At 42.5% G+C, this 23,822-nt stretch overlaps 1 protein-coding gene across 1 annotated transcript; it reads left to right on the top strand.

Annotated features, from left to right (window-relative positions):
* Positions 1 to 290: 290 nt before the first annotated feature.
* On the top strand, positions 291 to 3,535 carry LOC148342028 (uncharacterized). The gene is made up of 2 exons (XM_088286652.1): positions 291 to 417; positions 1,599 to 3,535. Exons 1-2 carry the CDS (start codon positions 294 to 296, stop codon positions 3,119 to 3,121), a joined length of 1,647 nt encoding a protein of 548 aa, XP_088142778.1. The 5' UTR covers positions 291 to 293; the 3' UTR covers positions 3,122 to 3,535.
* The last annotated feature ends 20,287 nt before the right edge of the window (positions 3,536 to 23,822 follow it).

Genomic DNA, 23,822 nt, shown 5'->3' on the forward strand with positions numbered 1-23,822 from the left:
CTCGACCACATCCACCGACCCGTCCACACCGGAACAAAAGCAGTTCACCGCTAAATTCTTCTGATTTAGTGTGGAACTGACTGTAATTTTCTCAAAGGATGTCCAGTGCTACTCTAAAGGACTACGACATAATTCATTAAGTCTTTGTGTCCCGATAACCTCATCTTCGCGCGTTGATGCTTTTCGGCGTAGTTAGCTTAGCTTGTTAGCTAGCTAGCCGCTAACAAAAAGAGGCACATGACTCATCGCCAAGCAGAGATCAAGTGCGGATTTTTGGGAATTATCATTTGAATATGTGTGAAAGAACGACACCCAAGTACACAGAGGAACTTTGTGGAATAAAAGAAGAGAACGAGCAACATCTTCAACTGCTGGACGAAGTTTGCAACCAGCCTCGTGTTGTGCCACTCAAAGCAGGTTTGTACACGTCTTACTCTCATTTGTTTTGTATAGAACGACTTTCTATCGTTAAAAATATGCATCACAACATTAAGTTGTTTGGGGAAATGCGTTCAAGGTTATTGCCGTTTTTATCTTTAAATATTGCCTTTTACTTGTCGGTTTGCTAAACATTTGTTTATGCCTCATGAAATCAGTGCAGAAAATAAATGCCTCAAAATAACCAATAGTGGGGGGTGAACTCCATGTTTTTCCCAGTATCAAATTTACATTTAAAATAACAAAATAACATTTTCTGGTTTTTATATTTTGTTCAAGCAATTCCTTACGGAAGGAATTCCGCCTGACTCTAAAAATGTGCACACTGCCGCGAAAACGTCAATGGCGGTTGATCAATTTTAGTGAATAAAACACAAAATATTAAGTTTTAAAAAAAAAAAAAATCAAGTACGTATTGGTCTTATTTATGAACCTCGGGTGGCCCTGTCGAGTTTTGTGCACATGTGCGTAGTTTCACCCCATCCAAACATTTAAAATACATTTAATGCATCCATCCAGGGTTGCACGGATCTCATCAGTGAACAAGCGCATGCTGCAAGGAATGCATCTGCATCTTTGGCTTACTATGGGCTTAAAAGGGAGTACGCCACAACCCCCTTTTCTACCAACAAGCCCAGGAACATTTAGTTCCTGGTAATAAAGTTCCTGTGGCCAAGGTGGTTTGCATCTCCCCCACAACTCATAGTTCCTGGTAATTTATCCAAATGACAATGATGATGTATCAGTGGGAGGTTTTGTGATACTTTGTTACTCATTACTGACATCCTATGTCTGTTAAGCATCATTGCAGTTCCAAAATAATTCAGTGAACTCTTAAAATATTATGGTGTATCTTAGTCGAATTTGAATACATATTCCAGAAACGTCTATGACTTTGTCAGGAATTAAATCGGGCATCAGCCGCAACGTGCTTCCTTTTTAAATGCTCGTTTATCACAGTTGTGCTGCGAAAGGGAGGTTTACATCGTAGGGCGTAATTTTGTGAAATGACCCCATGGTCCCGTCCAAGTTGGGGTCGCACGCATTGCTCCGTATGCGGCAGTCACAAGTCAAGGTAGCACGGTCGAAACAATATAAGACAAAGTCGCCGCCTGACCTTTGACTTGACCAAACCAAATTTGTCTTTTTGTGTCATGCAGACGTCTGTGAAAACGATCTCCGTTCTTTGAAAGAGGAGCCAGACTTGACTCACATCAAAAAGGAGGAGGAGGAAATCGACAAGTCCCCAGTGAACGTTGTCCCTATAAAGAATGAAGATGAAAACAAGGATGAGAGTGAGGACAAAAGAGGGGCGGAGCCTCCAAGCAGCAGCTCAAGTCATCATGTGACAACAGATGGTGATGAAGACCACTGGGGGCCATCACAAGCACATAATGAGGAGACATTATCAGACGCTGATGACGATGATGAGACTAATGATGATGATGATGATGGACAAGCCAAGGGTGAAAGGGCATGTCACACTCACTCATTAACTTCAAAGTTGTCTTTAAAATCGCACAAAAGTACACACAGTGGAGAAAATACATTTTCATGCTCATTTTGTCGCAAAAGCTTCTCTCGAAAGTCACATTTAACAGCGCACACAAGAACACACAGTGGAGAGAAGCCTTTTTCCTGCTCAGTTTGTGGCAAAAGCTTTTCTTTAAAGTCATATTTAATAAAACACACAAAAATACATAGTGGAGAAAAGCCTTTTTCCTGCTCAGTTTGTGGCAAAAGCTTCTCTCAAAACGCAACGTTAACAAGACACACAAGAACGCACACTGGAGAAAAATCCTTTTCATGCTCAGTTTGTGGCAAAAGCTTCTCTCAAAACACAACGTTAACAAGCCACACAAGAACACACAGTGGAGAGAAGCCTTTTTCCTGCTCAGTTTGTGGCAAAAGCTTCCTGCATAAGTCAACGTTAACAATCCACACAAGAACACACAGTGGTGAAAAACCGTTTTCCTGCTCAGTTTGTGGCAAAAGCTTTTCTGTAAAGTCAATTTTAACATGTCACACAAGAACACACGGTGGTGAAAAACATTTTTCCTGCTCAGTTTGTGGCAAAAGCTTCCTGCGTAAATCAACGTTAACAATCCACAGAAGAACACACAGTGGTGAAAAACCTTTTTCCTGCTCAGTTTGCGGAAAAAGTTTCTCTCAAAAGTCTCATTTAGTAAAGCACTCAAGAACACACAGTGGTGAAAAACCTTTTTCCTGCTCACTATGTGGCAAAAGCTTCTCTGAAAAATCAATTTTAAAAGAACACACAAAAACACACAGTGGTGAAAAACCTTTTTCCTGCTCAGTTTGTGGCAAGAGTTTCTCTCGAAAGGCACATTTAACAGAACACACAAGAACACACAATGGAGAAAAACCTTTTTCCTGCTCATTTTGTAGCCAAACCTGCTCTCGAAAGTCCAGTTTAACAATCCACACCAGAACACACAGTGGAGAAAAACCTTTTTCCTGCTCGGTTTGTGGTGAAAGCTTTTCTCGAAAGTCTCATTTTACAAGCCACACAATAAAGCTCACTGGAGAAAAACCTTTATCCTGTTCAGTATGTGGCAAAAGCTTCTCTAATAAGTCAACTTTAACAAAACATAGAAGAACACACAGTGGAGAAAAACCTTTTTCATGCTCAGTTTATGACAAGAGTTTCTCTCAAAAGTAATTTACGAAGCCACACAAGAACACACAGTGGAGACAAGCCATTCAGTTGCAGCGTTTGTGCTAAGAAATTCTCCACTAAACAGAGTGCTGAGAGACACGATTGTGCTGGTGAAAATTGCAGCGATCCTTGAAGCTAAAAAAAAAGACAAAAAAAAACTGAAGGAACTGACTCTTTGTGTTAAGATGTAAATGTGATTTTGAATAAAATATGATTCTTCTGCCCTGACCATGTGTAGAACTGAAAATATGGTGTAGACAGCGAGCTAAACAATTTTCCAATAAAAACACAAAGAGGAGAGTCTTGCTTCGCGTTTTTATGGAAGTCATTTTTTGTGAAACTGCAACAAATACAGAGAATGACAAAGAAAACAAGTGGATAAGTAAACAGATCTGAATATATATACAGTAATACCCCGGTTATCGCGGTTAATGGGGACCGAGACCACCCGCGAAAACTGAAAACCCGCGAAGTAGCGGCGCACCTTCAAAAATGCTTTAAAAAAATATATATATATATTTTTATATATATATATATGGGTAAAGAGAGAGAGAGTGAAATTCATGTTATAACAAAAAAAAAAAAATTATTATTAAAATTTATTTTTTTTATTCCCCAGCCATTATTTTCGTATTTATTCAATGACTTCTTTTTGTATTTATTTAATTACTTCGACTTTTACCTGCTGGTATGCCGTCCGGTGTGCCCTGTGAATGTTATGATCCTCCAGCAGAGTTGGAGGATTGAGCAGGACTCTCCAAACACAGACACGGGAAAAAAGGTGGTGATACAAAGATATTTATTATTATCACAATATAGTCAGTGTAATCAGCGGGTCTCGTAGCAGCTGACGGCATGGCGCAAGACGATCGCTGGAGGAACGCCCACACAGCTGAAAAAACAAAAACACACGCGGCATGACAGGCACGGATCATGACAGTGAAATGAAAGGTGGCATTCTTCATTTATTTATTTATTCATTCATAACTGACAGCCTCACGCTCCGCTCCTGCCCGGGCGGAAGGTGCTCCTCTTCGGCTTACTGTGACGCGAACATGCCCTCCTCCTCGGGAGCTTCCATTCGCTTAAACTTAGGGGCCGTTTGGAACCACCCGTGCCCGGGGAAGGTGCTCCTCTACGGCTTAACTGCCACGCACGCCGGCCGGAACTCTGGTACGGTCCGAACCGCGCGAAACGTCACCACCTATCGTGTCCGGGGGAACTTGCTCTTCTTCGTCCACTCTCTTCTTCGTCCACTCTCCTCTTCGGCGCACGCCGGCCGTCTAACCGCTTCAGCGCCCCCTTGTGCCGCTCGGCGAAACTACAATGCCCCCGAATTATTTTTAGACCCGCGAAGCACTGAACCCGCGAAAGGTGAACCGCGAAGTAGCGAGGGGTTCACTGTATTCAACACCTTTGTTTATGATGAACCCGAAGATAAAGACAAGTTTGAAAAGGTCCTGTGAATTTAATTGCAGATACACTTGCAAGGACATTTTCAAGTCGGACCTTTCAAGAGAAGCTATATCGTCCAACACTCACTCAGTGGTGCGTAAGTGTTTTTCTGGATATTATTTGTCCAGCCGTGGTGTCATAAATGATGGTATTTTGATGTGGATTCATTCAAGTAGGACAAAGTAGGACTTCACTGAAGGCACCTTAAATTACTTCCATACCCTGGAAGGTCACTGACCTGGCGAGAGAATTGCCCCCACCATAAACAATGCTCAGGCCTATTTTCTCTCAGGGCAGTATCTGGTTACATCGGAACTTCAGAACCAAGACTGGTCACTTCTGTGAGCTCCAGTCCCTTCATAGTTTCATAAAGAGAATTACTTCCCATATCTATATTAGGCCATTTAAAAATACACAACTTTTTTTTTCATTTATTTCAATTTATATTTAAGCTTGCTTATTTAGTACTACAATATTTATTCAATTATTTTAATATGTAAAATCCTCAACAATTTAAACCTTTTTATTTCACACTTGAATATTTCTTAACAAATTTGTTCTTTTGAATATGTATGCAATTTAAATTATTCCATCCATCCAGCCATTTTCTGCCACTCATCCAGGGTCAGGTTATTGAATTAATTTTTTTAAGGACTTCATGGTAAGGGTCGAGGGTCTATCCTTTTACCACCCTAGTTTTTGGCATATTCGCGTGTTGAAGCAATTGGTCTCTGTCATTTGTCAGATTAACGGAGGACACCACGGGAAGGTTTGCTTCTTGTCCTCCAACGCACAGCGGCCGTTACACCTAACCAGGTTGCAAACCAGCTCTTGGTAAATGGAAAGCCGCTAAACAAAGAACGGGGATGCTTGCAGAAGATGAAGAGCGAAATGGCACGTCTCATGAACACCTGTGATGACAGCTTTGAGCCCTTCCGAATAGAAGAACTAAACTCTGCTATAAAGCAAATTAAGCCAGGCAAAGCAGCAGGACTTGATGGGATCCACCCAGAGCTAGTTCAAAACTTTGGAGGAACAGCTAGATCCTGGATTCTTGCCCTGTTCAACTCGTGTGCAACATCTCACACGATCCCAAAGCTATGGCGAAAATCAAGGGTAGTAAAGGATTTTATAAGCTTGACTACAAGTGACATGTATTCAGTTTAATGCAATAAAGATATATACTGATTGGGCTTTAAATCAATGCATGAGAAAAGGTCAGGCCAGGCTGTGTGAAATGCATGGGTGGCAGATATTTTGTGCAGGATGAGCCGCACGTCGGAGAACTGAGTGTGCAGACGCGAAGGGTCCCGGACTTCGATCAAGGCCACCCGGCTGTTGTTGTGTGAGATGGTCACACGGTCGACCGTGAGAGCAGAATAACAGATCCAGTGGTTCATCGGCAGTGGAGCGCACAAACAACTGCCATGGCGCGCACCGTGGGAAGAGCCGACACGTCACCTTGCGGGCAGAAGACGTCCACTAAGAGAAAGCTAAAGTTAACTGCAGATGACACATAGCCAATAGGGGAAGAGTAGGAAGTCTTGGCTTTGTTTGCTGAAATGTATAAATGATCCTGGGCAACTTAGGGGGGGCGTTGTTTTTTCCTGTTGGTTGCTGTAACCGGGCCTCTCAGACTTTGTACTAGATCTCCTGTTAAGAATAAATCCACTCCCGTGTGAAGTTGCCGGCATCCTGGTCATCTTTCTCTCAAAACGAGCGCGCATAATTGTTGGATGAATGGAGGTTGTGTTTGGTTAACCATTAATGGAGTCAGATAATTAATTCAAACTATTTTGGTAAACTTTTGGTACATTTAAAGGTAAAAACTCCAACAACAGACACAGACATATACTTACACCTGCACATACACATGCTCATACACGCACAGACACTTTGACATACACACGCGCACACCGACAAGATTACAGAGGAATGCCTGCGAGGAGAGAGACGGAGAGACTGCCCGCCGGAGAAGGCCAGCCTTGGCGTGCCAGTCTACGGGACCAGACAGGAATCGACCATCATCAACTACCCAGACGATGACTAACCTGGGCAGGACCTTCCCTTGGACGTGGAGCCGTGCCGTGGGAGGGAGCGAGGACGACTGATTCAACCGATTCAACCTGCATTACCCTTGACATAAAAAACTCCTATAAAAACTGAAGCTGGGCTGAAAGATGGCGCACATTTTTCGACTGTGCTCGCCAAGTGCAGTTTCTCGTGAGATGAAGAAAAAGCCGCCCAGATATCTGTCTTTGTACTATTTCCTGAACTCCAGAAATTGAAGAAACTAAATATCGGAACTCTAATCAGTTGTTGAGTCTTTATTTGACCCTTTTCTTCTTGAGCACAAAAAACGAACACGCATTGGAGGAAGTTTGGCTTTTAAAGGTTGATTTACTAAATACTTCTCATTTCCACGGTGACTCAACTCCAACAATAACATGCCAAATATTTGTCATCTCATCAATATTTGCACAACAGAGTACTGAGTTTCGAGATCCTCACTATAACTGTTCTCAAAATTATATTTCTTCTCAATTTAGCTTAGTTAAGGGATATTTTATTGACAATTTAACATCAGTACACTCAGACAAAAATATAATGGTGGTTGGGGGGCGCGAATCTTTTTCTTCTTGGTAGGGGCGGGCGTGAAATAATTGAGAACCACTGTTAGTATATGCAGACATTATATTCATGCAGCCCGAGTGAACCACAGCATTGTTGCAAGTTCGGTCGGAGAAACGTAAACGTCCCACTGCTGGAGCAGCAGCGGCTTCTCCGGACAAAGGCGGAAGTGACGTAAGAGCTGACTCGCCAATGTGGCGTTAATTTAGTTATTTTTTTCTATCAACCGAATTAAAATATTATATAAAATATATATTAAAATAGAACAGCCTAGTGTAAAAACAAACACAGAGGCAAAGAAATATATTTGAAAAAATACGTGTTTAAATCATGACGTCATAAGCAAGCGCGCAGCTTCCGAAGGACCTCGACCACATCCACTGACCCGTCCACACCGGAACAAAAGCAGTCCACCGCTAAATTCTTCTGATTTAGTGTGGAACTGACTGTAATTTTCTCATAGGATGTCCAGTGCTACTCTTAAGGACGACGACATTATTCGTTAGGCCTTTGTGTCCCGATAACTTCATCTTCGCGCGTTGATGCTTTTCGGCGTAGTTAGCTTAGCTTGCTAGCTAGCTAGCTAGCCGCTAACGAAAAGAGGCACATGACTCATCGCCAAGCAGAGATCAAGTGCGGATTTTTTGGAATTATCATTTGAAAATGTGTGCAAGAACGACACCCAAGTACAAAGAGGAACTTTGGGGAATAAAAGAAGAGAACGAGCAACATCTTCAACTGCTGGACGAAGTTTGCAAGCAGCCTCGTGTTGTGCTACACAAAGCAGGTTTGTACACGTTTTACTCTCATTTGCTTTGTCAAGAACGACTTTCTATCGTTAGAAATGTGCATCACAACATTAAGTTGTTTGGGGAAATCGTTCAAGGTTATTGGCGTTTTATTTTTTAATCTTGCCTTTTATTTGCAGGTCTGCTGAACATTTGTTGATGCCAAATAAAATCAGTGCAGGAAATAAATGCCAAAGAAAAAACAATAGTGGGGGGTGAACTCCATGTTTTTTCCAGTATAAAATTTGAACTGATTATTTAACATTTTACATTTTCTGGTTTTTATATCTTGTTAAAGCAATTCCTTACGGAAGGAATTCTGCCTGACTCTAAAAAATGTGCACACTGCGGCAAAAACATCAATGGCGGATGATCAATTTTAGTGGATAAAACACAAAATATTAAGTTATTTTAAAAAATCAAGTACGTATTGGTCTTATTTATTTATTAACTTTGTACTGCCTCGGTCAATGAACCTCGTGTGGCCCTGCACTGTTTTGTGCACGTGTGCGTAGTTTCACCCCATCCAAACATTTAAAATACATTGAATGCATCCATCCAGGGTTGCACGGATCTCATCAGTGAACAAGCCCATGCTGCAAGAAATGCATCTGCATCTTTGGCTTACTGTGGTGTTAGAATAATATTAAGAGGTTATTATACATTTGCCGTGATGCAGCTTATTTTAATATGTAGTGCATAAAACATGTTGCAGTTTAATAGAGTGAACTATGCTTGAGTGTTTACAGTTTGAGTGTGGCAGGGCGGTGGCACTTCTTCAGAAGTGCCGATGAAGTAAACAACACCGTGATGAGCCCTGATAAGAAGAAGTTGGCCCCAAAGTCTGACGCAAACAGCATCGTGCTGGGTCCTGATAGAAGATGTTGACGACAAAGTCAGCTGCGACCCATGGCGGCACGCCAATGATAAACCGGACTAAACCAGCTTTTGAGAAGACGAACTGTACCACCCTTGAGTGTAATCTGATTTCTTAAAGTGTAATCTGATTTCCCGATGTTATAAAAGGGAATGTGTGAAAAGCATCGGGGAACAGAGGGGAGATAAAGTTGTCAAATAAACTTTGTTAACCTTTCTGTAGCCACTTGGGCTGCATCTCTCTCTCCTTCCAGCTATGAACCCTATATGTCAAATTGGCGAACCTGACATATGGTCTTAAAAAGGGAGACCGCCACAACCCCCTTTTCGACCAACAAGCCCAGGAACATTTAAAGATAAAGATGAAGATGTCCTTTATTAGTCCCACAATGGGGAAATTTGAAGTGTTACAGCAGCAAAGATATAGATCACACAGAGTCGGCGGCGTAATGTAGCCGTTAATGTATAACATTAGCAGCAGACATTCATAAAAAGCATGCAAATATACACTGTATAAACGTATCTAGTGTAAGGAAACACTCCTAATGCCTGTCCATTATACAGGGGGGGAAACATTGTAATGATAAAAACTATTGAATGATTGGAAATACTGCAATGATAAAGATATTACAATGATAAAAGTACTGTAGTGGTGAGAGTACTGAAATGACAGGAAAGTACTGCAACGATAGAAAAATACTGCAATGATGAAAGTATTGTCATAGTAAAAGTACTGCAACGATAGAAAAGTACTGCAATGATAAAAGTACTGTAGTAGTGAACATCCTGCAGTGGTAGAAATACTACAGTGATAGAAGTATTGTAATAAGAATACTGTAATGGTAAACAAAATACATCATTGGTCGTTGTTTAAGTACACCCTTGGCTGAAAGTACAGTAGTAGTTAATATTGCATCCTAGGACTGCACTAATGCCCTCCTGTTTGTAGGCCTGACCCAATGTTCATGTTAAAAAGTCTGACAGCAGTCGGCAGGAAGGAGCGGCGAAATCTCTCTTTGGTACAGCGAGGGTGTAAAAGTCTGTCACTGAAGGAGCTGTAAAGTGTTCTCAGAGTGTCATTGAGTGGGTGGGCTGGTTTGTCCAGCATTGATGACAGTTTTGCCGTCATCCTCCTGCCCCCCACAGAGTCCAGGGAGCAGCCCAGGACAGAGCTGGCCCTCCTCACCAGTTTGTCCAGTCTCTTTTTGTCTCGGCCCGAGATGCCTCCTGCCCAGGAGACCACTCCATAGAAGATGACTGATGAAACCACCGAGTCATAGAAGTTCCTGAGGAGTGTTCCCCGAACGCCAAAGGACCTCAGCCTCCTGAGTAGGAAGAGTCTGCTCTGGCCCTTCCTATGGAGAGCGTCTGTGTTGTCGCTCCAGTCCAGTTTATTGTTCAGATGAACACCCAGGTACTTGTAAGTTGAGACCCTCTCAACGTCTGTTCCCTGGATATTCACTGGTGCAGGTGGAGAGTGCCGACGCTTGCGGAAATCCACCACCAGCTCTTTGGATTTCCCAGCGTTGATTTGGAGGCGGTTCTGCTGACACCAGTCCACGAACCCCTGCGTAATCCCTCTGTACTCCCGATCGTCATCGTCAGTGATGAGGCCGTCAATCGCAGAGTCATCAGAGAACTTCTGCAGGTGACAGGTTGTGGAATTGTATTTGTAGTCCAAGGTGTAGAGGGTGAACAGGAAGGGAGCCAGCACAGTTCCCTGCGGCGCTCCCGTGCTGCAGAGGAGCACGTCAGACACACAGTCCTGTGTTCTCACGTACTGTGGCCGGTTTGTGAGGTAGTTGTGAATCCATGTGATGAGGTGGTGGGCCACTCCAGCTTGTCTCCCAATAAGGCGGGCTGGATGGTGTTGAAAGCACTTGAGAAATCAAAGAACATGATCCTCACCGTGCCCCCCGCCTTCTCCAGGTGGAAGAGTGAAGTGTGGAGCAGGTAGATGATGGCATCATCCACACTGATGCCAGGCTGGTATGCAAACTGGAGTGGGTCCATTGAGGAGCTGACCAGGGGGCGCAGATGGACGAGGACCAGTCTCTCCAGGGTCTTCATCAGATGAGACGTCAGCGCCACTGGTCTGAAGTTGTTGAGCTCCTTCGGATGGGGTGTCTTTGGAACCGGAACCAGGCAGGATGTTTTCCACAGCTGGGGGACTCTGCCCAGCTTCAAGCTCAGGTTGAACATGTGCTGGACGATTCCACACAGCTGGTCTGCGCAGGATTTGAGGAGCTGGGAGCTGATCCCATCTGGGCCTGCCGCCTTCCTCGCCTTCATCTTCCTCAGCTGGTTCTTCACCTGAGATGTTGTGAGGAACAAGGCTGAGCAGGAGGAAGTGGTGGTTGTCTGATGAGGCTGGGAACTGGAGCCTGTGGAGAGAGAGAGGGGGGAGAGAGGGTCTTGTTCGCAGTGGCAGGAGGGGTGGGTGGGGGCTGCATCAGGGAAGCCTGAGCGGGGTCAGACATTTGATCAAACCTATTGAAAAATAGGTTCAACTCATTTGCCCACTGAAGCCCCCCCCCCCTTCTGGGTCTTACCTGCTTGTCCGTGGCCTGAGATGGTCTTCAGGCCCCTCCAGACATCCCTGGCATTGTTCCGCTGCAGTTGTTCTTCCATCCGCATCCTGTAGGACTTTTTCCCCTCTCGCTTTTTGTTTAATCAATGTTTAACATATTCAGTAACTATGAACCTGCTAAATTAAATAATTGACCTTCTGTCCCGGAAGTGTTTAAAATAATGCAAGCAATCATAATACAATCCTTCAATATTCATGTCAGGTGTGGCCATTCCCTATAACAGGGGTCTCAAACTCGCGGGCCATTTGCGGCCCGCGCGATGATAGTTTGCGGCCCCCGCCTTATTATGAAAGTTTAATGTTCGTGCGGCCCGCGAATTTGATATGACTGGCACTTTACAGTGTTTTGTGCGGAGCTGAACGAACCTACCACATCTTCAGCTTTAAAACGAGGGTAGGATTGTAATTTTTTTTTCGATGTTTTAGTAGGGGTTTGATTGATGAATGTTCGGATTTTGTGGCGTCTGAAAATTACTTCCGGTTTTTATTTAGTGAGCAGGCTGGTTGAAAACTTTATCGAAATATAAACTGAGTTTTTATTATTTACTTTTGTTCGTGGCTCAGCTATGCAAAAGGAAGCGCTGCCAGGTCTCTAGCAGCAAGATGTAGGCATGAGAAGCCATGTTCAGAAGATCAGTTCATGTTCAATGTTCCACTCATGTTCATGACAATTCATGTTCAGAAGAAGATTAAAGAACTGTGAAGACAGACATTTGACTCATTATTATTATTTATTACGGATTAATTTTCTTATTAATTTCTTATTTATTTTCTTATTAATTGCTTATTTATTTTTAAATCCTATTTTGTGTTTAAAAATAAAGACATTTGAGAAGATTAGATTTTTTTTATTTTTTTCTTGCGGAAAACCTGATGCGGCCCAGCCTCACCCAGAGTCTGCCTCTAGTGGCCCCCAGGTAAATTTAGTTTGAGACCCCTGCCCAATAAGAAGGGAACGTCGGAGAGAAGGGTACACCTTTCCCTTTTTTCTTTTTGGGGAGACTTCTTTTGACATCAGCATGTGACGAGAATAAAATCTCTTTCTAACCAAAATGGCTGTGTCAGAGAATTTTTTTCCATCACCAATTCTGCCATGCTCGGCGACCTGTCCGGAGGGAAGCTGAGCCAGACCCACACATCAACAACAAAATATACCTCATTTTTGGCATTTTGCTCCATTGAGGGTCTCAGGGTGCTGGGGCGCAGGCGTTCAACAGCCGGCCGGCTGAACTTTAGGTGAGATGCTTTTACTCACAATGGGTGTTGTGCGCCTGTGTCCAAGCGGTCGGGGCTTTTGGGGTCGTTAAAGAGAGCTTGTGCGTGTGGGTCTGCTGGCTGATTGGTCATGGAAAATGTCCCTGTGTTAGTTTCAATTATTGTTTAAACAAGAGGCCTCTATAAATGATTAAAAAAATTATGATGGGAACTCAGTAAATGGGGACGGGTGTGGGAGAAATGTGCAGAAGATAAAGAAAAGAAAGGTCTAGTGGTTAAAGAGATGAGAACTAAGAAGTGTAAAACTATAGCTATAGACAACATAGTCGTGAATAAGCTCAGTTTGAGCACAGACCCTGGCCATGGTGTAAATTTTAGCAGGACAATTATGAGCTGAAAATAGAAATAATGAAGAGAAGCGCGCTTCCACGTATCGTATTGAGCACTTTGTGGCATGGAACACAGTAAGGATCGAGGCGTACCGTTGTGTGGAGCCCCTGGAGCTGAGCCGACGGTTTCGCTGGTGCGTAGCAAGAGTAATGCATTAAGTCTGGGCCGGTTCGACTCCGCTGTTCAGATACGTACCCTGTGATTACTCGTGTTCTGGTAAAGACCTCACAAAATCAAAAACCTGGCTACCATCTACTGTGGGACCAGGAAGTCAGGCAGCCCCCACGCAGGAGATAAGGGGTGATAGTTATCAACCAGTGCCAGTCCCTCCTTTGTAGAAAGAATTGCCCCTTCTAAAAGCCAAATGTTATTGCATTAATATTCCGTTTTATCAGTTCAACTAACGCGTGTGCGTCCTAGTGTGCATTGAAAGATGCAGCATAAAAAATAAGTTTAAAAATTTGGATCATAACTAAAGCAAAATTAGAATGAGAAAGATAATTGGCTACATAATCCTTGGGGTGAAATTAATCTTCATTGCAAGAAGCGGTCATATAAATAGAGAAATCTAAGATCATAAAAGGATGAATGCATGTTCTGTGGAATCTGATTTGTCAACACGGAAACGCCCTGAGTGATGAAAACGTGAACTTATGGTTAAGGAACAGGTCTCTTTGACGACAAAAGTCTGACTATGGTAAACAATTGATAATTAGACCTCAATGAAGTGATTGTGCAGTTGAAAAGTTCATATCTTGACTGTGAAAAGCTAAAGTGAGAAACTAGGATTAACTATTTGGCAAACACTAGAACGAATTCCGTCTCGAGGAAGACTGAATGCAGTAAAATTGCAATAAGAAGAACAATAAACCAGCCCAGAGTGTTACAATGTCCTGGAAACAAAAGTTTGGGATTGCCCCTGAGGGTGAAATTCCTCTCTGAACTCCTCCTTTTTGCCCCCGGCAGCAACTCATGAAACAGGGAAACTGATAAGAGATACAATTTTGTTGAAACAGAACATGCAAGGTTAAAGGTCATGCAAAACGAAAAAAAAACAAAACATTTTATGTTCCATACTTCAGTTTGGCGACGGATGTACTACGGTAATTCAATTAATGGAACGACATTTTGAGATGGAAATGACAGGAATATGATGAATTATCATGTTGTGAGGGGACTTTTGATATACAGTAAATTGATATAAATTAAATTAGAAATTTTTAGTCTGCGGATATTCCACTTCAAATTATACTGACTCATTGGTTGAGGAAAACGGGGTTATATTAGTTCAGTGGTTCTCAATTATTTCCTGTCACGCCCCCCCTACCAAGAAGAAAATACATTTGCGCCCCCCCACCACAATTTTTTTTACATTTCGTACTCATGTACATGTTCTTTGTATATTAATGTTGGATTGTCAATAAAATATCGCTTAACAAAGATAAATTGATTAAAAAAATATCATTTTGAGAACGACTATTGTGAGGATCTCGAAACTCAGCACTCTGTGGTGCGAATATTGATGGGATGATAAATATTTACTATACGTTTTTGTTTAGTTTTTTTTAACTTTATCAACATGAACAAACCAAACAGTTATTAATACATAGATAAGCTAGAAAAGACAAAAAGCCAGGGGGATTTCAAACAAAAATTCTATATAAATAACATAAAGCACATGTTTGAATATGTTGACTAGACATTTTTTTTTATGTTTACAATCTGATTGACGTCAAACCGCTTTGTTGTGATGACGTCAGCCATTTCCGTGTTCCAGCCTGAGAGCGTCTGCTAAATTGCTCACGTAGCCATCGTCTTATTTTGTTTGGATACGTAATGGTTGCAATCCAACATTTCTGTTCATAGCTGCTGGCTCTCCGCCCAAACGCAGTTCAAGTCAGATTTCTTTTCAAAGTCGAGCGTCCATCGAGCAATTCATTTTAGCGATTAGCGCGCTTAGCGCCTCCTTGCTCGCTCAGCTGCGGCGCAAGATAGCTTGGCGCGGGGCATTTAAGGAGCGGCGAAAGAAATCACTTCCGGGTCAACGAGCGACGGGGCGACGCTTTTTGTTTTTGTTAATCAGTACTGCGTGACAGGGCGACACGTTTTTTTTTTTTAAAACCAGTACTGCGTGAACTCGGGGCACAAACAGCTTTGACGAGCTCAAACTCGCATTGCCTGAGATCGCCTTTTTCGGTCCCAAAACCATGCAAAAAAGCATGTTCGCCAGGGTCCCACGTGCCCCGAGGTGCTATTTGAGAATCACTGGTGCAGCACAACACGAGGCCGCTTGCAAATTTCGCCCAGCAGTTGAAGATGTTGCTCGTTCTCTTCTTTTATTCTACAAAGTTCCTCTTTGTACTTGGGTGTCGTTCTTGCACACATTTTCAAATGATAATTCCAAAAAATCCGCACTTGGTCTCTGCTTGGCGATAACTCGTGTGCTTCTTTTTGTTAGACGAGAAGAATGAACGGCGTTGTCGTTTTTTAATGTCGCTCTGAATGGATTTCCTTGGTGAAAACTGCAGTCTGTTCAGCACAAAAGCGTAAAAATAGGACACGCCCCGCTGTGATATGATTAGCTGCTGGCTGTGTGGAGCACTGTCATCAATTCACGCACCCCCCTCAGCATCGCACCGCGCCCCACTATTTGAGAATCACTGTATTAGTTAGTTAAAAAAGAATAGCTAAATTATAGTTGACGTGTTCATGGGGTTCACATGTTTATAGAATCATTCATTTGAGTTGTGATTAAGAAGGGGATATTTTCTGAATGAATGTTATTTGTTATGGCTTTATGATATGCACAGTTATATGGTTAATAATTGCGCATCGTTTGACATTCTGCTGTATTGTTTATACTGTTTGCCTTTGATTGGTGTGGCGCATGTAATGGACAATGTGTTTATTTTGTCGGTCGCGGGTTGTCTCACGCAATCCCGATTGATGACGTGAGAGAGTGTGCACTTGAAGAAAGGAGATTATGCACTTGAAGAAAGGAGATTGTGCACTTGACCAGAAGAGAAGGCGAGTGTGCGAGTCGCGGAAGGAGTCAGTTGGAATTATACTGTTCTCATCACCAAGAAGGATCGCTAACTCGCACGCCAGCAAAGTGGATTGGTGACGTTAACCCACGTCGTCCATCGAACAAACTGTCGCCTCGGGAAAGGAGGATTCGTTGCGGTGGATTGTGCTGCCTTGTGTGTGGCGTCTCTGTCGGAGATCAAGCTAGCGAGCATCCAGGCTTGTGAGCTTCAGTGGGCTAAGTACGGCCATTCTCCCTCGCGGCAGAGCCCCGTTGTCCTCGGACAGTTCACCCAGCCTTTCCCTCGCCAGTGAGGATCGACCTTCGCCCCCCCCTCTCGGATGAAGATAATTCTCCGCTCCCACCGGCGCTTCCTTAAATGTGTATTCTTGCTAATCGAATATTCATGGTGTTATTGTGCCAAAATGATTGTCATTATTGCATGTTAATTTCCCTCAATTATTATAGTGATAAGCGAAGAGTAAAATTATTTGATTGTTAATTTGGTAAATAGGTCATCCCCTCAGGTAAATATACAGTCCTCTATAGGCTCCGGCACAATGGGAATTGAATATGAATCATAAACAGAAAACAAAACCAATTGGTATTGGCGTTTGTAAAATATGATGAGGGATTAAGTTCGTGAGCTCTTATGGGAGACGGGGCGAGACGCGAATGGATTGAAGCTTCCGCCAGTGACACGTCCAATAGTGTCACCACCACACAGCTGTGCGTCTTCGAGGGCGCGCGCCTCCCAGTTATTGACATCAAGCGAAACAGTCCGTCAATGAGAAACTGCTAATCAGTATGAGAAGAACCCCCGTTTCTGCATCGATGAAAGAAAATATTGTATTGGATGTAGAAAAAGAATTGTTACACTCGTGGGTTCAGAGGGCCAAGAGTGCTAATTCACCGGGAACGGAAAAAAGAATATGGGAAAAATAAATAAATAAAACCGGGGGGAAGCAGCTAATGCAGCAGCCGACGCACACAGTTCCCATTGCGTCTGCTCTTTCCATTTCCGTTGCTCCTGGGCCAGGTTCTGGTGACGCAGTGCCACAGCAGGATTGTTGTCCGCACCGGCCGGTCAACAAGGTTACGTAACAGAAGTAGGGGTGGTTATAGACATGGGTTGTGAGTGGGACGTGCTCTTGCTGTGGGGTCACTGGGTGATGAGCGGTCCAAACCGAGCCACTTCCTGAAATGTGCCATCCTGTGGTCCAGCGCACAAAGAGGTCCACTAGCACCGGGGCGCCACCGCTACCCCCTATTCCGACAACGCTTCTATGGCTTCCAAATGCACACTTGACGCCTCAACCCGATTGGGACCCCATTCCACGATAGGGGTGCCCGCGGAGCCTCCGCATTCAAGGACCGGCAGGTCTTGGCATTCCGGTGACGATTGATGGACAACAGTTTTTGATGGTGGAACAAGATATTCCACGCTTTGCAAGCTTCTTCTGCATATCCCAGTGAGCAACAACACTGTCACCCTTGTGGGACTCTTGAGATTGGCCGAGTCACTGCCATGGACCGAACCCGCACCTGTGAAACAAACACTGGAATTCGAGTGGGACTGAATTTGACTGTGCACACCCGGCGGGGAAGCATATGTTGTCCTCCGTTCCAGTAGACTGGGCAGCTCTGAGACCAGGGTCTCCATCCTCCCGCAGCTGGTCCGTCTTGTTCCTGCTCTGGTCTGCGTGGTGTAGCCGCCTCCACCCATTCAAACCACCAATTGGTCCTTTGCATTGAACACTGAGTTATGATGATTTGGTTTATCAGAATGCATTCACCCAATTCCGAGGGTCAGAAGTGCATCTTGCATTAGGATTATGTATTTGTGATGTCTACCGGTGCTGCCCCGCATGTGTGCCTTACCCCAGAGCAGAGGAAACTGTTTGAATTGTCTCTGTTTGCTGAGCCACAAATCACATTAACTATCGGTGCGCATCATCATACTAAAGATTTCGGCCCATTGGTGAAGACTTTTGGCAGAGTTAATTTCAGATGTAGAAACTCCGTCACTAGCAGGGTGTGGTGTTTCAGCACCCATTCCGAATTCTTCTGTTACGGAACAGTTTCCGAATTTCTTGACAGTATGGTAGACAGTGAATGGGTCACTCTGAAGCGAAAGCTCTGTTTGCGTCTCTGCCTGAGGGGTTGTGGACCCGGGGTCTGACTGATGTTGTGCTCTGCTCCACAGCTTCTCCAATTTGTTTTTGCTATATCTGCAAAAGTTTTTATATTATCGCGAAAGAAATTAAGTTTGTCATGTCATCATGTTTCAAAACTATGCTTACGGGTTAATAGAAGGTCACAAAAACATGGACCTCTTAAACAGGAAAACGTGAGTTCAGTGGTAACAGAGTTGTGTCCATGCTGGCAGTTTAAGATAAGATAAGATTCCCTTTATTAGTCGCACAATGGGGAAATTCGAGATTCGAACCCAGGCCTCCTGGGGGGACTGGGACCGAAACGCGGCGCCTTAGACCACTCGGCCATCCTGGCAGCAGGAAGCCACAAAAACAGATGCACGTCTTGAACCGTGTTTGACAGGAAACCGTTTAGCTCGCATTGAACAGAAGTGTGACCCAAACATGTGTTGTAAGCTGAAACCGTTCGAACAACAGGAAGCGTGTGGACGGGTGTGATCAAGTCAAAGTGTTCATGTTTTTCCGTTCTTTATGAGTTTGCATATTCAAAATGCTTTGCTGTGCTTCAATAAAAGGCCGCACAGGAGCGGGAAAGCTTTTCTCTTTGGCGGACTGCTCCTCGCAAGTGACAAAGACAATCTTGGCTGGATGATTCATTTGTGCAGGCTTGTCTCGTTTTTGACAAAAACTCTGACATATCATGTTCAAGCAATTCCTTATGGAATGATTCAACCTGACTCTAAAAACTGTGCACACTGCGGCAAAAAGATCAATGGAGGTTGATCAATGTTCGTGAATAAAACACAAATGATTACGTTTTTTTTTAAATCAAGTACGTATTGGTCTTATTTATGAAATTTTTACTGGCTCGGTCAATGAACCTCCGGTGGCTCTGCACTGTTTTGTGCACATGTGCGTAGTTTCACCCCATCCAAACATTTAAAATATATTGAATGCATCCATCCAGGGTTGCACGGATCTCATCAGTGAACAAGCGCATGCTGCAAGGAATGCATCTGCATCTTTGGCTTACTATGGGCTGTCAAGGGAGAATCGCCCCAATGTGGAGGAGCGTCTCACTCCTCGGCAAGTAGGAATTTGGACACGGACTCCAAACGGCAAGTTTCCGGCCAGGAGAGATGGAACCCCAGTGAACAAGTCTGATCTCTGAACCTCCAATTCTCCCCGGGCCTTTTATTGAGAATCATAAGTCACGTCGACATGTGCCGACACATTACAATTAATACAGAAATCAATACAGACTTACACAATCGTTTCAAAGGTACATGAATTCTCAAGGGCATGTTTATCCTTGGTCTGGCTGGTGTTTGTCCGGTCCACATCCGCCTCCCCTCATGTGTATTTAGAGTGGAGTTTGTTCGGTTGCCCTGACCTAAGTGGTCGCCTTAACCTAAGTGTGGTGATGTTTTTGTTAGTTCCCAGATTTGTTAGTTAATGAATGAACCAAGGTTAGTAACAATATTCCATATTATAGTGTTGTGTGGTGTTAGTCTTTATTCTTTTGTAATGTTGAATGATGTTTAGACTTTGTGTGATATTCGAGTGTTGTGATATTAGACTGTGTGTGACATTAGGTTTATTTCTGATTACATTCGATAACATGATTACTCTTATAATATTCTTCACATGGGCTTAAAAAGGGAGAACGTCACAACCCCCTTTTCCACCAACAAGTCCAGGAACATTTAGTTCCTGGTAATAAAGTTCCTGTGGCCCAGGTGGTTTGCATCTCGACTGCAACTCATAGTTCTTGATAATGTATGCAAAAGACAATGATGACGGAACAATGGGAGGTGTTGTGTTACTTTGTTACTCATTACTGACACCCTATGACTGTTATACATCATTGCGGTTACAAAATAATTCAGTGAACTCATAATATTTTGGTGTATCTTTGTCGAATTTGAATACATATTGGATAACTTTAAAATATACAGTCATTATTCAAATATGTCTGAAAGTCAGAGTGAAAGTGTTGTTGCTTAATGCTTATGTGTAAGAACTTTTACTCTTCAAACGTAATTTTGTTTTAAAATTTATTTCAAAACAGAAATTTTATAAAAATAAAAAGGGTAATGTCGGAACTTACTCGCAGGATAAGTATCATTTTGGGTAAAAAAAAAAACCCAAACGTAAATCATACAATAAATCACGACTCTGATTCCAGCGCCACTTTAATTCTTTTAGGGATCCAGATTATAATGGAAGCAAAAAGTACCCACGATGAAACTATCTATAAATGCAAAATGAAATACTTGAAAACATATTTCGCTTGAAGGATTCCTATTTTATCAATGACATTATGCTGCGATGGCCCCCAGTGGCCCCCATCAATAAGTTAGGGTCCCACAACAGGCGTTCCATCAGACGCACACAATAGCCTGTGTGTGCTAACTTCAGCTCGCTTCCAGAAACGTCTGTGACTATGTCAGGAATTAAATCGGGCATCAGCCGCAACGTGCTTCCTATTTAAATGCTCTTTTATAACAGTTGTGCTGCTAAAGTTTAGCAGCACAACTGTGATAGCAGCTAAAGGGAGATTTACATCGTAGGATGTAATTTTGTGAAATGCCCCCATGGTCCGGTCCAAATCGGGGTCGCACGCATTGATTCGTGTTCGGCAGGCACAAATCAAGGTAGCACGGTAGAAACAATATAAGACAAAGTCTCCACCTGAGGTTTGACTTGACCAAACCAAATTTGTCTTTTTGTGTCCTGCAGACGTCAGACAAAATGATCTCTGTTCTGTGAAAGAGGAGCCAGACTTGACTCACATCAAAAAGGAGGAGGAGGAGGAGGAGATCAACAAGTCACCAGTGAACGTTGTCCATATAAAGACTGATGATGAAAACAAGGATCAGCGTGAGGACAAGAGAGGGGCGGAGCCTCCAAGCAGCAGCTCAAGTCATCACGTGACAACAGAAGGTGATGAAGACCAATGTGGGCCATCACAAGCACAAAATGAGGACACATTATCAGACGCTCATGACGATGATGATGATAATGGGCAAGCTAAAGGTGAAAGGGCATGTCACACTGACTCATTAACTTCAAAGCTGTCTTTAAAACTGGGCACAAGAACACACAGTGGAGAAAAAACATTTTCTTGCTCGGTTTGTGGCAAAAGCTTCCTGCATAAGTCAACGTTAACAATGCACACAAGAACACACAGTGGAGAAAAACCTTTTTCTTGCTCGGTTTGTGGAAAATGCTTCTTTCAAAAGGCAGGTTTAACATATCACACAAGAAAGCACAGTGGAGAAAAACCTTTTTCATGCTCAGTTTGTGGCAAGAGTTTCTCTGACAAGTCTAATTTAACACGCCACACAAGAACACACAGTGGTGAAAAACCTTTTTCTTGCTCGGTTTGTGGAAAATGCTTCTTTCAAAAGGCAGGTTTAACATATCACACAAGAAAGCACAGTGGAGAAAAACCTTTTTCATGCTCAGTTTGTGGCAAGAGTTTCTCTGACAAGTCTAATTTAACACGCCACACAAGAACACACAGTGGTGAAAAACCTTTTTCCTGCTCAGTTTGTGGCAAAAGCTTTTATGTAAAGTCAATTTTAACAGTTCACACAAGAACACACACTGGAGAAAAACCTTTTTCCTGCTCAGTTTGTGCCAAGAGTTTCTCTCAAAAGTCGCATTTACGAAACCACACAAGAACACACAGTGGGGACAAGCCATTCAGTTGCAGCGTTTGTTCTAAAATATTTGTCACTAAACAGGGAGCTGAGAGACACGATTGTGCTGGCGAGAATTGCAGCGATCCTTGAAGATTAAAAAAAGAAAAAAAATGAAAGAACCGACTCTTTGTGGTAAGATGTAAATGTGATTTTCAATAAAATATGATGAAATTGAATTTTGCAAAGCTCTTTTATTGACACAAGGCCAATGTGATCAGTGCATTGTGTCTGAGTGATGATGATTTGTTTTGGTGTTTACATCAAACATGGAAATAAAATTTATTGCCTTTGCCTGGAATAACATTTTTTAACATTATGCTTTTCAGTTGTCTTTTTAATCATACCTAATGGAAAAAGTGTGAGAAGAAACGGTGCTTATGAAATCGGTGCCTTCGACAATCATCAATAAAATCACTTGTTCCACTTGCTCAACTGGCCTTCATTACGCTGTGTGAAAAGGTGAAAAACTGATGTAGAAGTTGAACTATAAAAAACAAGGAAGAGAAACGCAAGCAGTCTCAGTTTCTCTTTCTAGGTTGAGCTCTATCAAGTGTTTGGGGTTTGTTGCTAAGCAGAATCTCACTGCGGAAAAACTGTCATTTTGTCAAATATACAAAATACTTTTTTCATGCTATATTATATTTTTTATACTTTGGATTGCTTATATAATGAAATCGGGAAATATTGAAATGTAAAATTAGCAACGACATACAGACTTAATGCAATTAATAAGAAATATAGAAACATTTTATAAATATTGAACACATTGAGAAGAGTTAATCTTGAAATAAATATTGAAATATAAAAAATACTTAGGTATTAAATTAATTCAATTACCCGACCCCGGATGAGCGGCAGAAAATGGCTGGATGGATGGAATAATTTAAATTGCATACATATTCAAATGAACAAATATGTTAAGAAATATTCAAGTGTGAAATAAAAAGGTTTAAATTAATATTGATATAATTTCACATTAAAATAATTGAATAAATATTCTAATTCTAATTATTACATAAGCAATCTTAAATATACATTGAAATGAATTTCAAAAAAAGTTGTGTATTTTTAAATGGCCTTATATAGACATGGGAAGTAATTCTCTTTGTGAAACTATGAAGGGACTGGAGCTCACAGAAGTGACCAGTCTTGGTTCTGAAGTTCCGATGTAACCAGATACTGCCCTGAGAGAAAATAGGCCTGAGCATTGTTTATGGTGGGGGCAATTCTCTCGCCAGGTCAGTGACCTTTGAGGGTATGAGAGTAATTTAAGGTGGTCACGAGTAGACTGGTCGTATCAACGGGGAGACGCATCTGCTCTCCCTCTGGGGGACTTTTGGACGGAAATCCCGAAGACTAGCGTGATGGGAATGCATATGCAACAAGGGAAAATTAGATATTCATGTCCTATTTGGGCATTCCCTATAAGAAGGGAATGTCTGAGAGGGGGCTCGCACGTTTTTGGGGAGACTTCTTTTGACATCAGCATGTGACGAGAAAAAATCTTTTTCGAACCAGTTCTTTTCCATCACCAATCCAGCCTTGCTCGGCTGCCTCTCCGGAAGGCAGCAAGGACCCACACTTCAAAGACAAAATATACGACATATTGAAAGAAAAACAATACTCAAATATTGAAATAAGTCCAGAATTGAATGAATAAACAACAAAGAAATATATACCTCCTGGAAAATATAATTATTTATCAACATTTGTCAAAGCACAACATTTCGATCAGATTGAGTTCTTTCTTGCACATTCTTAAGCAATCATAATTTTTTTACTTTTACTTTTTAAGTTACTTCAGTGCATTTCACACCTGAGCCTTCAGGGAATTCCTACTTCGTCCTACTTGAATGAATCCACATCAA

Source organism: Idiotropiscis lumnitzeri, chromosome 2 (assembly GCF_059441095.1).
Source record: "Idiotropiscis lumnitzeri isolate Australia: NSW breed Sydney's pygmy pipehorse chromosome 2, RoL_Ilum_1.0, whole genome shotgun sequence".
In the NCBI taxonomy this organism is placed as follows: Eukaryota; Metazoa; Chordata; class Actinopteri; order Syngnathiformes; family Syngnathidae; genus Idiotropiscis; species Idiotropiscis lumnitzeri.